The sequence below is a fragment of the Rhea pennata genome, chromosome 9, assembly GCF_028389875.1.
Source record: "Rhea pennata isolate bPtePen1 chromosome 9, bPtePen1.pri, whole genome shotgun sequence".
In the NCBI taxonomy this organism is placed as follows: domain Eukaryota; kingdom Metazoa; phylum Chordata; class Aves; order Rheiformes; family Rheidae; genus Rhea; species Rhea pennata.
Window position 1 is genome coordinate 11,974,436 of NC_084671.1, and position 16,077 is coordinate 11,990,512.

Genomic DNA, 16,077 nt, shown 5'->3' on the forward strand with positions numbered 1-16,077 from the left:
CCCCCCGAGTACTAACGAAAGGTCAAGCTTCCACCAACCTTAATACTGCTAAGTTTCACCTTCTATAGGTGATGGAAGCTGGCCCAGAGCAAACACCACCCCCTTACAAATCGACAAAGGGAACCGTTTTCTCAAAACGGGTGTATTTAAGTAGTTTAAGAAGGGTGTGCTACTTAAGTAGCATGCCCATGTATGATACTAATGACCTAATGTTGAAAACTAAGATAAATTTGGTGTCCTCTCTCACATAATGCACGAACATACCAGAAACGCGTAGTCTGTACTGTTAGTTGTGAGCAGCAGAATCTTCCATTCAACCAGCCACAACAGAGCCTTCAGTGAAAGCTTCCTCCTTACATTTTTATGTAATCCCTCAAGCACTACCAGCAATCTTTGCAAAAGAAATTCAGTGAAATACAGGACACACGTATGGAGGAAAGTGTGTCTGTACGGAGCTGCTCTCCTCTGTATTGCAGGTTATTGGCGTATACAGGTTTTGAAGAGTTCATGGCAACCCGCTTACCCAGTACGAAGATAATTATTTTTTCAAATGCACAGCTCTAAATACCTTCATGTGTTCTTTTAGACTTGCAATGCCATCAGCCAATGCCAATAAGAGGCAGCTGGAATCATTATATGAAATACAGGATACAACAGTCGCCACAGCGGACCTTCAAAGAATTACACGAAGCAAAACATAGCAGGAGCAAAACTGCAAAAATGGCAAATCAAATGGGAAGAAAAAATCCAGCTAAGCCCAGTCTTTGTCAGTGCTCCCACAGCACGTTTACTTCAGCAAAGGTGACTTTTAGTTAGCTTTTTCCTATTTCTTCTCCTTTCTTCATCCCCACGAAATCCTCTTGGTATATTCTGGTTCAAATATATCCCATGATGAAATATCTCCAGTGCCTGAAATTGGTCTCAGATCCTGCACACTACATGGTATTTGTAGTGCAACATTCTGGGATACTTCAAACAGACCAGAATCTAACAAAATAATTGCATGGATGGAAAACTGGATTTTGCAAGTTCTTTAAAGACAAAGGAAAAAAAATATTGTTACTGATCTGGTAATAAGTCCGGCCTATTCAGTGAGAGCAAAGCACAGAAAACTATAGTTTTTTTTTTTTTTTTTTTTTTTTTTTTAGGTTGACTTTAAAGTAAAATGCAAAACCTGGCTGATGTCTCTCCCATTCCTGCATTTTCAATTTCCATTTTTGCATAAGGAATGAAGGGTGAAGTAATGGTAGGTCTGTAAACTGAGTGCATCTCTCTACTTGAACACCAATGAAAAAAGGCTTTTTCAAAGCCTGATCAAACCTACAAATAAAAGCTGCTTTTTGCAACAGACTGCTGCATTGATAATATGCAGCTCACCTATGGAACTGCAGTAATTATGTTCTTAAAAATCATTATTTTTTCAGTGGCTGGGACATTCACCAGTGTTGGCATGACCATATAGGATGCTCCAACCCCTGCTGAAAATTTTCTTTAATAACGGGTTTCTAATGATTAGCATAGCAGGCTGCAATTCTTTGCACTGCAGTGAAAATAAGAACATGATTCTTGATGAACTTTAGTCATCCTTTGACAAAACCGTTCAGTAACTAAATGCATCTTTATGTGATCGGAAGGGGGAGGGAGAGGAGGTAGGAGATTTCCTCCACTGATGTTGGAAAAATTTCCAAAGACATATTAAAACTCAAACAAAAGTAAACCTAGCAAGAATGCTAATGCGTTTAATACAAATCGAACTGTTCTGGTTTAGTATCTTTTACTAAGATGTGTGTTTCTTGTGGAGATACCACGCAATACTTTTTTCCTTTAGTGATGGTGGGGAGGGGAGAACTTGTTATTTTGCTTCAGAGTTTAAATCCTGATCACATGCCAACACGGGTTACAGCTGCACGGGGCTTGCCCTGTGATGAAACCCTCTGCAACACAATCTTCACCTGTAATCCTTTATATACAATGGAAAAAGCCGGTGTTTTTTAGAGGCAAAGAAACTCCCTTTCTTTGAACCTGGTGGGGAAGGAAAAATTCTCATTCCCCATGTGCCTGTTGCAACATCCTTCTAGCAAATGAATCCTCTTAGGAATCATCTCGCTTTCCAAACTGTACACCAATGTCTTCAATCTACAATGTCAAGCTGGCTCCAACAACCACTCAGAAGAACTCCCTGCCCTCCTCACAATAAATTCTGTTTTATAAGGGGCAAAAATATTGATAAAAATCTGTTATTGGAAACTGTTGTGATCTCCAAAAAAAATGGAGAAATGAAGCAAACATTCCTGTCAGGAATCACGGAAACTCATTTCCTTAGAACAGAGCTCTGTATGTTTGGATGCACTGCATGGGCAGCAAAGTCTTCACGTCCTTCTGCTTAGCCAAGGTAACCCAAAAGGTCCCGGAGGTCTCTACACAGCAGACAAGTGGTGAAGTTGCTGCTGCTTTGGGGGCGCCAACTCCAGGAGTGCCTGGACAGTCACAGCTACCTGTGTCAAACCCTTCTCTTCTAAAATATGTAGAGGCAAACATAATTGCTCCTGAATGGGGAACAAAACAAAGACAAAAAAACAAAATGGATGAAAAACACTCAACTGAAAAGAAAAAAAATTAAGCAAAAAGAAACTGAAATATGAAATGTTACGGACAGCTAACACACACACACGCACACAAGTATGAAATGAAATTCTGCTTGAGAATAAAGAACTATAAATGTGACTATCGAAAGAGGAAGCTTTAGGATAATCATTGTGTTTACAATAATCAGCCATCACACAGAAAATCAGTATGAATAAGGAGAAATTTAAAAAGGATTTTGGGAGAAGTGGGAAATAACATATTGTCCTCTATTGAAATGGTAGCAGTCCATGAAACCAAAATTAGACTAACTTAGGAAGGGGAAAGTGTTGATTCAACATGATGAACCAGCTGTGATGCCAACAGTAGGAAAGGAACCATGGTTTCTCTCCCAAAACACAACTAGCTTATGAGGGAGTCCTCATGCAGCAAATCTTGTTATTGAAAACAACAGAGACTTGCTTTTAAAGCAGAGAATGAAATAGTAGTACGTGTGACAGAAACACTGTGCAAAAAGTCTAAAAGGAAACATTATACTGAAGAGAAATTCTCATTGCAAGATACACTGTCCATCTGAAGTCCTTCAGCCCATATGTATGATCTGATTTCTACCACTACAAAAGTTCCTGTGAAAGGAAGAAACATTAAAGAGCACAAGTTGCTTTATGGAAGAATTTAAAAAAAAAAAAAAAAAAAAAAAAAAAAAAAAAAAAAAAAAAGGAAAGAAACAGACTTGCTTTTGTGTATGGCTGAAATAACCTTGATAATAAATGTAGAAAATGTTGTTTCTCATGCTAAAGATAACAAGAAATTGACAGTATATTTAAAGACAAATAACCTTCCTGTAATATTTAAGACTCAGTACAACTTACTCATCTTTCAGAACATTACCTGTTTAACAGTTACCTCAAAAACCATTCTGAGGAATAACAGATACACAAAATACAGAGTTTTCAAATTATTTATTAAGAATTGTGCTATTTTTGGTCTACGATGACTTCAAAGCCTGCATGAGGCCTTGGCTTCTCGCTCTACAACAGTCATCCCCAGACAGGATATGTGTGCCAACAGTCCTCTGCATCTCTACTCAATAACCAAATTTAACCTCCTTATAAAGCTACAAAGATTTTTTTTAATTAATTATTCCTAGAGCAATCAGCATTTCTTCACTCCTTCCACTATTACCGATTATTCATGTAAAATGGAAAAAGATCAAATTAACTCAGACTGAAACCCTCACAGTCAGACAGAGCACCAGGCTGAAAGTATTTTTCACCCACTAATTTTATAGCTGTTATTTTGAAAAAAAAATGTGCTTTTTGAGAAAATACCTGTAAACTTGATTAAATAGGTCTTATCTTTTTACTTAAGTAGTAAAAAGGTAAGGGGAAAAGCTTTGGAATGACTCCATACCACAGAGATAGTCATGACAAGTTAAAATTTAAAAACTGGAAGGCACTGTTAGGTTAAAACTTTACCCTTGCAGCTTTTATCACAGTGTTCATTAGAAGAGGTTAAGAAACACAGGAACTGAGTTCATTTTAGCTCGTATCAGTAAAGAGTGCAAAAATAGCTTATTTAAAAGTAAAACAAACACAATCCTGCCAAAGATCTCCTTTCTCCTCAAAAGCATTTTGCTTGGACAGGACATGTAGTGTCAGTCACAGTGTGAGATATAGAAAGAGGGACTCAACTCCTCTACTTACTCCTTTGTTAAATATCCATTTTATGTTACAAGAGCTTGTGAGATCTGTATGTGAATATAACGAACCTTTTTACTGGTAGTGACAGCATTCGCAACTAAGCTCCTCTGTGTCTCAAACTGTGCTTCAGAGTTGCTGCCAGGTTAATGCTGGGATGCCAACAACACGTAAATCGGGCTTATGAGCCGTTTACTGTATTTTCAGATGTAAGAGAAATTTATTGAAAACACACTCAGATCAGCCATATTACTTAACACTTACCTCTAACTGAGCCCTGATCAGAGTTCCCTGAATCAGTCTACGCTCTGAGGAGACATGGTCTTTTGCACATGACACTAAGAGTGCCCTGAGGTGTCCCTGAGAAACACATTAAAGCACCAGGATGCAACAGGGAGGGAAAAGCTTGGAAGCTTTATGGAAGACTCTCTGAGTTTTGCAAAATAGTGAAGAATGTATATGCAGCCAGGGCTTATATCTCTGTAATTGCGTGATGCAAAAGTTTCCAAAAATGACAGGGGAAAAGAAGGAATATGGAATAAGCATGGTTTGGGACATCCACAATCAAGTGGCAACTCAGGAAGTTTTTGTTAAGTTTTTATCAAGTCTTTAATCAAGACCACAGTAGAACGCCATGACATTCTGTGGCATCTGATAAAATATTAAAATTTTTCCTTCCGCAATAGGATTTCCCCCCCCCCCCAAGCTGACTGAAGAGCTAAATTTCTCTGAAAAGTTCATGTGTGATCTGTTATGTAGTTGAAGTAGCTCAGGATTCAGACAGCTACTTTAAAAATCCTGACTCAAAATTAACATACCAGAGTCTACAAATGTGAGAAGTCAAATACTCACTTTTTTTATCCTGCTTCTGAGAGTAACAAAACAAGAAACAGCAAAGCCCTGAAGACAAACTTATCAGACCATGTCTCCTAAAGAGTAGGAGAGCTAATCAAGAACACCGAGGCAAAAAAAGAAAAAAGTTTTACATCCTTCTCTAATATTTTTCACCAGTTAATCTTGAAGCAATGTATCAGAATGGGTACAATTTCCATCTCACAGATGGGGAAACGGAGGCACATACCCCCATCACACCCACATGTCCTAAACTCAGTCCCTTGTGTGTGGACAAGGCTTCCCCCCCTTGTAAGCATTTTATCTGCTAAATATCTCACAGCAAATACAAATGTGAATTATGCCACAGACAGGCACACAGATGTACCAACATGTTCACACGTTGTACCTGTCACCTCTGTCCCCTAAGTGGAAAAGAAAGCACTTCATACAGTCTTGACAAAACCCCAAATCCTTTACCAAGCATTGGATGACGGAGGGAGGAAGAAGCAACACTATCTTTCAGCTAGAGGAAAAAGATCCAGCGATAGAACATACAGAGTGTTAGCATTAGAGTACAGTAAAACACCACAAAGCCCCAAAGCTGAATGGAAAGGGAGACAAGAGTGGATTCTTCTGAATCTGTCCCCAGGGAAAGAAGAGTCTCAACTGTTCTTTTAACGCGGAGGTTTAGCTGAAGAATGTCAGAAGGGGAACAAAGATTGTCCTGTCCAAAGTGTGTGAGCAGGAAGGGAAAACAGACAGAAAAAAAAAAAAAAAAAAAGTCAATTAGCCATACTAACATTCACAAAGCAGTTATCAGACATCTCAGCTATACCCTTCACATTCAAGGAGTATATCACAGTGTTAATTCTCACAACGGAATATGCAAGACTCACTCTAAGGAACTATCTTAATGCAAGTATTCAGTGTTCAGTGTGTTGTCTGTGTATAACTTGTAGAACAACAAAATCTAGATGCACATATACTGTACTGTTAATTATCGATTTCTTTTGATGCAAGGGGATCTACCGGCAAAGTCCAATAGAAATAGCTGCTCTATTGTGGTACTGGAATATGAGCATAGCTCGGCCTATCATCAGCATCTTCTAAAAGTAGCTTCTTGTAATAGCCTGTTTTCTTAGAAGGTAAGTATTTCTACATAGATCCATACTTTGAGAAACCCCTTAAAATTTGTAACTAGAATTTAAATGAAAGAAGATACCTGCAGGCATCTTTTCAACAAAAATGTATTAGGCTGCCATGCCTTTCTTTCATATAGATATCTTGCCTTCTCATCTTAATATACATGTAACGTAGATATGCGAGAGTAAACTCAGAGTTCATGTCGGGGTTTCAGTAGCTTTCCCCAGAGACATTCTCCTTCAACTTTTGCAGGTTAAAGCAGGAGAAATGAAAAAAAAAGAAAAACAAAAAAAAAAAAAAAAAAGAAAAAGAGGATCATAGGAAAGAGGTGAGTTTTTATGAAACCAAGGCAGACATAGCACAATGAGTCTAAAGGGGATTTTTTGCTTTGTTTTTTATTTTTAAATGTTGGTCATTTCAGTGATCTGCTTTGCTCTGCAATGCCATCAACAATTATATCTACATATCTAAGGGAGCTATGAACAGGTAAGCTGGGATGGAACTGAATAACCTTACCTCAGAAGAATTTGTTATGCAGCCCTGCCAGAAGTAAAGGTGTGAAGTAACTTAGGGGACCAAGAGAGTGTAGCACCTCTAAACACTAATTATCACTCATGCCCCCTACCACGTTCCAATGTCATGCACCACTGCGTCATGTAAAAAGGCTCGGCTGCTCAATAAATACACTACCCTAAACTTTCAACGGCTCAGATCCTGCCTGCAAGTGAAGCTATCAGGGACAAACTCGGAAAAAAATGTGCCGGTGACTAAAGAGCATAGCTTTTAGAAATTGTTGGGAAATGAGTCACTGGGTCTACTTTTCTCTTTCACAAAGGGAAAGAAAGAAAACAGGACCTACAACAGAAACAGTAACACTTAGCAGTTTAAGAAACCAATGGAATTAATGTACTAGACAAAAAAATAAAGCAAAACATGACATGTATCGAAACTACTTGCACTGAGATAGCTGCTAAATAAAGCAAAGGGAAAAGGACAGGACAACTTAAAACAGGGTGGTTGGGACTCCATTATGTTATTTCATGTGTTTCCACTTCACAGCTCTTCCAGTTTCAGAAGGGGAAGAGGAATACCAGAAGATATTGGAATGCTACCACTTGTACGTAATGCAAAGAATTAGGATCTATGCAAAGATAGCTACCATCAGAGAAAAGAAAGTAATAACATGGCTTCTTGGTAGGGCAGTAAAAATGTTCACATAGGATTATTCTGAAGGCACATCAAAAGCTTTGGGATTAAAGTAAACATGCAAAACATTATCCAAATTTTACTCTACTTCTAAGCTACTAAATGTTTAATCTCTAGAAAATTTAACTGTATTTGTAGAAGTACACTGCAATTCTACACAACAGATTCAAACTGCATGCAGTATCATGAATAACTGGGAGAGCAGTAAATGAATCAGACCTGCGACAAGTCAAATGCATCTGACTTCATTTTGCTCTACAAGAGAATGCAAACCAAATCTGACCTATACCTTATACCTAATGTACCTTATACCTAAAACTTCTAAACAGATAATATTTGTTTTTCATCATATCTCTCAAAAAGATTCCATTTTGAAGCATCATACAGAACTGCACCTGAAACAATATCAGAATAGCAGAAGTACGTACCTGAGGCACTCCAATTCTTCTGCAAGCTTCCAAGAAATTCTCCACATTTCGTCTGCACTTTGCCATTGTAAGTTTAGGCTGCAAAGAATTAAAGGAGGACAACAGAAAGTGTTCTTAATTAGCATGATATTCAAATATTTTTACTTTTTATGTAAATAAAACTCAATAAATCTGCTGGTTGAAAACATACCGTACTGACATAAGCTTGTCTAATTCAAATCAGGCTCCACTGCACTTTGTTTTTCTTTAGAAAAACAAGTCCAAATTTCAAAGCTAATTTAAAAAAGACTAAGCTAAATGTTTTAATGAAGACAGTTTCAATCCATGCAAAATTTGCATACAAGGTATTACCTAGAACAGTAATACTTTTAGTAGCTGCAATATGCTAATTTTAAAAGTATATTTTGAATGAAACGCACGTACATAGCTCTAGTATTGGGATTTCAGAGCAATTTATTGATACAAAGTAATCTGGAGTCTGTTCTAGATTGCTACATTTTATAAATATTTCAAACAGCAAAGAGATTAAAAGAGGCTAGATGAAACCAGAAAACAATGTAAAAAAACTGGGATTGAAACCTGCTGCTTGTAAGCCTCTTGCAGATGTGTTTGATGTGGTTGTTAAATTGGGTTCACTGGCATTTTTTCAAGATTTTTTTTTTTCCCTCACATAGTTAACTTTTACACCTCTACACAGACATGCTGCTGCACAGGCTTTGTCTTGTTTCTACTCCTGAAGCCTATTCTTTTCTTATTAGGCACCTTTATATGAGCTACCTGCAGTCCATATAGCAGCAGGCAGCAGCCTCTGTGGGTTCAATACTTAACAGTAAGCGAGGAAAAGCAGACTGGTAGAGCTTCTGCTGTGTTCCCTCAGTCTGCCACATTACCCCACTAAGAAAGCAGGTTAAAGACTAGTGCTGACTTCTTTCTCCCAAAGGATGAAGGGAATACAAAGATCACATTGTGAATTAAGGCACGACATGATGCCTCTTCTGCTCCTGTAGCTGTGTAGCTACAGGCAGCCTTTTCCTAGAGATTTATGACAAAGCCATGTTTTAACTCGTAACACAGATTTTTCCAACAGTACATAAAACTAGGCCATTGAAAAGATATTCTTTATAACAGGAATCTGCTGAATAGTGGCTGTACGTCTTTTTTCCTTGAAGATTACACATTATGCCCAAAATGTAACTCACAAGTCCAGTTAAATAGTTCTCAAAACAATGAGGATATCTGCCTCTTCACATAAGCCCAAGGGAAAGGAACTACAATATAGTATGCAGTCTTGTAAGTACCAGTTGAAATTCCACTGACACAAGGACTGAGGCCAAAATACAGAAAAGGAAACGTGCATGTTTTAACTTCTTCCCCCAGGAGCAGTCATTGTTTTCTTCCCTCTCCTTATTCACACAATTTTAAGATAATGTGAATGAGTGTAATGAGCAATTTGTCTCTCTGTACTGCTTTTGAGTAGCTAACCCTAAATATTTTCACTGAACTTCTTGGCTGCCAAAACCAGAAAGAATTTAGCTTGTTGATAGATTAGGTAAATATTCTCTCTCTACTTCATGGTTCTCAATCTTTCTCCAAGTCGGTGCTTTCCTTACACAATACACAGTAATGCACCTAGAAATACATCATCTTCATTACTTCCCCCAAAACTGCAGATAGGCAGAGTAAGAGGCAACAACTTCCCAAATTTTCAAACTTCTTGGTGCACTTCCTTGCTCAGATAGCAAGATTCCTATCCTCAGATACTAAGCAAGCTATTTTTCCTGTTATCACACAGGTATGACTGGATTTGTTTTGTTCTATGAATTCTCCAAGTACAGAGCTCAAGTATGCTCTGATAAAAATTCTAAGCAGAGGAATTTATACTGCTGTGAAATGGACACAAGAATCTATTTGTATTCTGTGCCTGTTCTTGTTATCTTCTGCAACAGGCTCCTAATTGTCTGTGAAGAACACTGTTCATCCTTACTATCTGCTGTCCTGAACTTCTCAGACCTCTTGATCTTCTGAAATATCCTTTGCAGTCTGTGTGTTGAGCAGGCTCTTATTTCACTAGTTTTCAGGTTAACATAGACAGGACTCGAAAATGTTAACATCATCTTAAAATCTGTGTTAGAAGTAACTTTATTTAATCGAAATATATCCAAAAACGTATTTTTAAATGAAGCCACACCTTTTGCTTAGACAGACCAGGCAGTTATTTCTATAGGAGACGGTCTGCTCATGAACAGAGGAAGATGCTGAATGGAACACTTGCCTGATTACAGAACATTGCTGGATGTCATTTTGGACAGCTATAAAATACTGTCAATGTTACATACTTACAACAGCAGGGGAGGGGACGTGAATGCTGGGAACGGATCGAGGACGCACGTGATTAGCTAAATGGCAGAGAACAACACCATCAGTGAGAGCTGCTCCAAGATCACTGGGCAATGATACCTTCAATCGTGATTCAATATTCTGCATAAAAATGAACGCATACACACAGAAATTATAAGTTGTTTTCCTCCAACTGCTTCATTCTGCCAAACACTCTGTAAGAGGTAGAATCACTTGCACGCTCAACTCTTCCTCAATCTTCATGACATATTTCTGAACAACTTTATTTCTACATATCACCAAGAAAGGCTCTGTGCATCACTAAGGCTGAGAGCTGACCACAATTTGGGAGCAGCTGAGCTCATAAACAGAGCTTTTATTGCACAGCATGGGACTAATTCAACCATTGTACAAACATAATGGAAATCAGGGTCTGAGAAAAGTATTCCACATCCTTCAGGTTCTCAGAAAATGATTCTACTAAGGAAAGTGAAAATAATTGTTTTTGTGGGTTGGAGCAGAATACAGTTATCAAAAGCCAAGACAACATTTTCCCTTTAAAGAAAAAAAAAGGGGGGGGAACTACCAGGTATAAATAGTACAAAAGAATGAGGTATTGAATGTCCAGTACTATGGGAATATTGAATACAAATTAAATAACGGTTTTTATCCTATTTCAAACTCAATATGAATTGTAGTCTCTGTCCAAAAATTGTTAAGTATAAAGAAAAGAATTAAGCTTACCTAGGAAGCAGAGCAGGAGACTGAACATATAAAAAGCATTCTGAGATAACGCAAGAAAGGCTCAACAAACAGCACTAAGTTTTTTGTTTGTTTTGCTAAAGGGAACTTGCTGGATTGCTCTTTCTTTAAAATGTATAGAGAGAAGGATCCCTCTCTGCCCATCTGGGATGCTGATGGCTTTTAAAATCAGCTTTAACAAGTAGTTACTCTTATTTTTTGGGAAAGCTCAAACAATTAGTTATAGCACTTCAGGAATCCCTTCATGTTCTCTAAAAATAAGCCTGGAGCAAGGCAGAGCAGTACCTTAACACCATGTGGCATTTTCAATATTAATTTGTACTGCCATTGTACCTGGCCACCAGCTAGGATCCTAGTGACCTGAACAGCCAAAAGCACAAGCATAAGGCACATCTGTATCTCAGATATTCTGCACTCAACTAAGGATAGGGCAAGAATCAATAGATGGATCCAGAGCACATAATAAAGTTAATGCATTAAGTATGACTGGCAGCAGTCTCAGCACTCCACCTGCTCTTCTGTGGGCTTTACAGCAATGGAGATTTTCTTTAAGAGATTAGAAGGAAGATAGTGAGGAGGCTTTCCAGGGAGTTCCTTACAAGCATCAAGGGTTTATTTTAAAAGTGAAGAATCACTGAGCAGTCAGGAGCAAGAGTCAGTACAGTATATTCTACAGAATTTGAAAGCTGACTGACTATCTACCGTGAAAAAACAAAGTGAATATCACTTCATCCCACTGAAAGTAACACTCAGACTGTACACTGCCATTTAATTTTGGCCAGCTGTTCAGTGTATTGGTTCACTGAAGGAAGTCTGAAACACAAGAACAGCTTTAGCATGATACATGCAATGCATTTACTAAGATGTGCACATACTGCTTCCTGTCAGCATGTACCTTACGTAGTTGCTCTATTAGCTCCAGTTCTTCCTCACGTTGTTTGGAGTACTGTCTTGCTCTGAGGTCTGCAGAACCATTAGCAGGAGACAAGGCACAGGTGGAAGATGAAGCCACAACTGAAAAAAATGGTTAACACAAAGGAAACAGAATCACTAAGCTTGGTTTGGCTGACTGTCGTTTGTTGCTGTACAACATACGCACACGCAACATGCCAGAGTGGGTACAGCACATTCCTTTTCACAAATCTGTTTCTTTCATTGGTTTATTAATCTACCAAGCTAACGACCTGTTAATCTAAATGAGGTGTTTCTGTAACAAATCCTCCTTTTTGCTTAGAGTCTGTTCTTTCCATTGGCTAATAACCATTCAGAAAAAGAGGACAATTGTTGATGAAATATGATGAAATAAGATGAAATATGTTAAAAAAGTTCAGTCTTCCTATAAAAATTGTAATTTTGTTATGTGCTACTGTACAAGTAAACATATCAAGCTGCCTTTGTAACTTTTTGGAAGCTTGTGTGGCACTTCCTTGATATCCTTCTATGTCTAAGCACAAACCCAAAGAAAATATTTCTATATTTACATAAATATGACAAGAGTATTTGACAACTCTAAATAATTGCTTATTCAGAAAGTATTTATTTTCAAATTAAAGCCAGCTATCCACAAATTAAACTCTAAAACTAGTTTGATGATAATGATCTTAAGTAACAGAACAGCGCAAAACTTAGGTAATGCGGTTGTTAACATATTGTAACAAAACCAGATTGTTTCTAAACTAATAACCTACCTTTTTTTGCTTCATCCCTGACAGCTGTTCGGAAAAGGAAACTCTCAGGTCGCTGGGAAGGGTTTCTATAGGAAGGTGGGGCTGCAGGGCCAGGATGTGGAAGGGAAAGGTGGACTAAACAAATGTGGAAAGGCACAGGAAAGGAAAGGAAATGAAGAAGGAAATGGTTAGAGTTTAATAGGAAATGGGTTCAGCAATGTGGTAATTAAAAAGAACAAAACAAAATTTTAATATAATAATGGCAAAATAAATTCAGCCATGCATGATAAAAGCACAGAACAGAAAAATGCACTTCCAAGGACACTTGCATGCAAAGCACATTCCACATACCACTTCCAGCAACTGTTCTAACTGGTGCTGAACACATAAACAGGACACAGCCTACATGAAGGTCTGAAACAGCCAAACCTTATTCTCTCCTTGACGACACGCTTCATCCCTGTTGTTGTATACTCATGTGTTTAGAAACAGATCAAAATAACTGGATAGATTCTCAAACACAGCAGTGCCACATACAGAGGTGGGAATCTATGCTCCCTGTTCCAATAGTACCAGTGTGCAAGCAGGCATTTTAATCTTATTTTTCAGATATGACTTCTTTTCCCTGTTACCTGTCTGAGTGGTAGGTGAGCTGGGAGAGATGGTCGATCTGTCATCACTCTGTGGACAAAAAAGCAAGAGTATAAATGATCCTAATTTGAAAAAGCTGTGACTAACTTCTTGTTTGCTTTGCTTTTAAAAAGGCTCCATCCATTTAAATATGTTTCAGAGAAAAACACAAGTGTGGAGAAAACAACATGTTGTTCTCCAAGTCTCATCTCTTCAGAAAGTTACAAAGTTATTTCTTTTGCAGAAGTTGCACAATTATTCTTTCAGGAAAAAGAATTATGAAATGACATTGACAGTGCAGTGACAGATCTTTGTCTACTCTTCCTTCCAACCAAAAACTTTCAAAGTATTCTTTGCTAAGCAGACACTGAAAAACAGATAATTAAGTATACAAAGAACTTGTGTAATAACACCACTGGTAAGAATATACAACCGCTTCCACATCTCTGCTAATGCGAAACTGCTGTTTACTGAACTTCACTCTCCCTAATGAAATATACTGTGCTTTTATTACAGTGCTTGCATAGACTTATGATTTCTTGTGATGAATGCATTCATTATAGCAGTTTCCACAAAGGAGAAAGAAATACAGGATAGCTGTATTCAGCAGTAAAAGTAAGCTGGTAAAGAATACAACAAAAGTACTTTCAATTAACTTAACTTGATCAAGAGAAAATAATTTTGTAAATAAAACGCAACATCAAAGATGACTAAGAATCCCTCCAAACAGAGACTGGTTAACATGTTGTTTTGATTTAGGCCTCCTGTAGACACAGCCTAAAGCTAAAGTGAGGTAACATCTACTATAATTTAATTAGGTAGATCAGGTTCATACCCTACCTGAACTTTTGATTAGAAGCTGAAAGACTAACACCTGTTAAAACAGATGTGTGGATCCAAGAGTTTTTGTTGGCTTTACTGGTGAATGATAATAGCAAGAGATACCTTGACAGGTCTGAAGGTAGAGGCATTAGGCAGGGTAGTAGCACAGCCTTCTTGACTCAACCCTGAGAGTGACTGAACACAGAAAGAAAGAGAAGGCAGCAGTAGTGTTAGCAAACAGTTCACAGGTCACATGCAGAGGAGGAACACACTAAAGAAATTAGAAAGGAAGAGGTGGTCACAGTCTCTGAAACACTCAATGGGCAAAGAACAACAGATATTTACTTGCTGAACTATAGTTAAAGCCTTCCTATCCTCCCAAATTTTCTGGCTAATAAGCCTGGGAGGTGGCATGTCTCTTCTACACACACCACAGCGACATCAGAAGCAGAATTAAGAACAATAAACGAGGTTTGAGCTTCATTATTAATACAGCGCCTATGCCAGCAGACTCTGGCCCCAAAAGGAAAGCTTATCCTACAACAGTTCATTTGGAGCCACTATTCAAAATAAATAGCCTTCTTTTTAACACATTTCAAACAAATTATGTTTCAATCACATTGTGCAGTTTTAGCAGGTTGTTTTCTTCTTAATTTTGTGAATGCAGATAGCCACATCTGGCAGGCTTAAGAATACACCAACATCCTGTGTCTGCCCCAACCACCTAACGCTGACCTTTGTGAAGCACAAGCAAACAAAAGACAGGCGATTCTGGAGTCTAGCTCTGGGAGAAGATGTCGGCGCGAAGATTTACAGTGCTGTCAAAGTGCTGCCAAATTTCAATTAAAATCAACACCAAACAAAAAACTACTTTTCATGTGTCCAGAACGGGAGCTCCAGCCTGCCAATACGTCTCTGTCACTGACAGGTGCATCTGAAGGGCCAAATTCATTCTCTCTGTGAATTCCTCAGCCAGCGCTGCTGCTACTGGGCAAGGTTGTGTCAGACTGTGGGAAATAATGTCAATTATGAAAGTCTCTTGTCTAAACACATAACAGTTGTTCCCACAAAAATGAAATCACAGGAAAGCCCAAAGCAGGATACTTGGGGTACTAAATATCTGAGGCACTTGAAGTAATAATGCAAATGTTGCCTTCTGAATTTTAATTAGCACGACCTACTTTTTATCCCTCTGGTTATCAAAAATACACACAAAAAACATTTGAGGACTGAATGATTGAGGAATGAAACAAGACTTTCTGAAACAGCACTGAAACAGCAAAGCAGCACTTCAACATACAAAAAACCCCACTAAATGACACCTAGGAAATCTATAGGTGCGAGCTACATGCTTTGGCTGTTAGTGTTTTTAAAGATTTGCAGCTATTCTGCCTCTTCAGAAAAGTGCAGCCAGGAAGGCCTAGAAAGAGAGGGTACACACTGGGCAAGCCCTAAACACAAACATCTCTAGGAACCATGCAGACTTGGTAGTTGATCCTCAAGGCAACCTCTTCTCTGCAGCAGTGTAGTGGGATTTTCTTTTTTCTTTTCTTTTCTTTCCTTTTTTTTTTTTTTTTTTAAGAGATAAGAATTTCAAAAATATCACTTGACTCAAGCAAATAAAACCTTCACTGCCACTTGGAAAAGCAAACAAACTGAAACGTTACAGACCCCAGGTTTCTGTTAACTGAACTGTTTATTTCTGCACAGAAAGAACAAGACAACCTTGACAACAAGACTAACGGAAAGGAGGAGCCGCAATCCAGCGCCGGCCCAGCGGGCCGAGGGAAGGGGAGCACAGCACAGCACAGCACAGGGCACGACAACCACAACAGCAACACGCGGCATGCTTTTCACCTGTTTGCGAGTCCCTGGCCGCCTTTTAATGGTATTGGTGTTATTGTCAATCTCAAACACAAAGAGAGGCTCAAAGCCATTCTGTCAGGGACAGCAAGCAAAGAAAGG

General features: G+C 38.4%; 1 protein-coding gene across 10 annotated transcripts in view; it reads right to left on the reverse strand.

Annotated features, from left to right (window-relative positions):
• The window catches only part of LRCH3 (leucine rich repeats and calponin homology domain containing 3), a 68,009-nt gene continuing 51,932 nt past the window's right edge, over positions 1 to 16,077 (reverse strand). For 7 of the 10 annotated variants that reach the window (XM_062582675.1, XM_062582682.1, XM_062582676.1 and 4 more), the window contains 6 exons: positions 13,293 to 13,341; positions 12,682 to 12,795; positions 11,889 to 12,007; positions 10,235 to 10,372; positions 7,895 to 7,972; positions 1 to 2,546 (listed from right to left, as the gene is read on the reverse strand). In XM_062582675.1, the coding sequence (XP_062438659.1) occupies positions 2,418 to 2,546; positions 7,895 to 7,972; positions 10,235 to 10,372; positions 11,889 to 12,007; positions 12,682 to 12,795; positions 13,293 to 13,341 (627 nt within the window). In that variant the 3' untranslated portion in view covers positions 1 to 2,417. The remainder of the gene's footprint in view (positions 2,547 to 7,894; positions 7,973 to 10,234; positions 10,373 to 11,888; positions 12,008 to 12,681; positions 12,796 to 13,292; positions 13,342 to 16,077) is intronic. The other 3 variants (XM_062582683.1, XM_062582680.1, XM_062582677.1) reach the window with 1 other exon arrangement.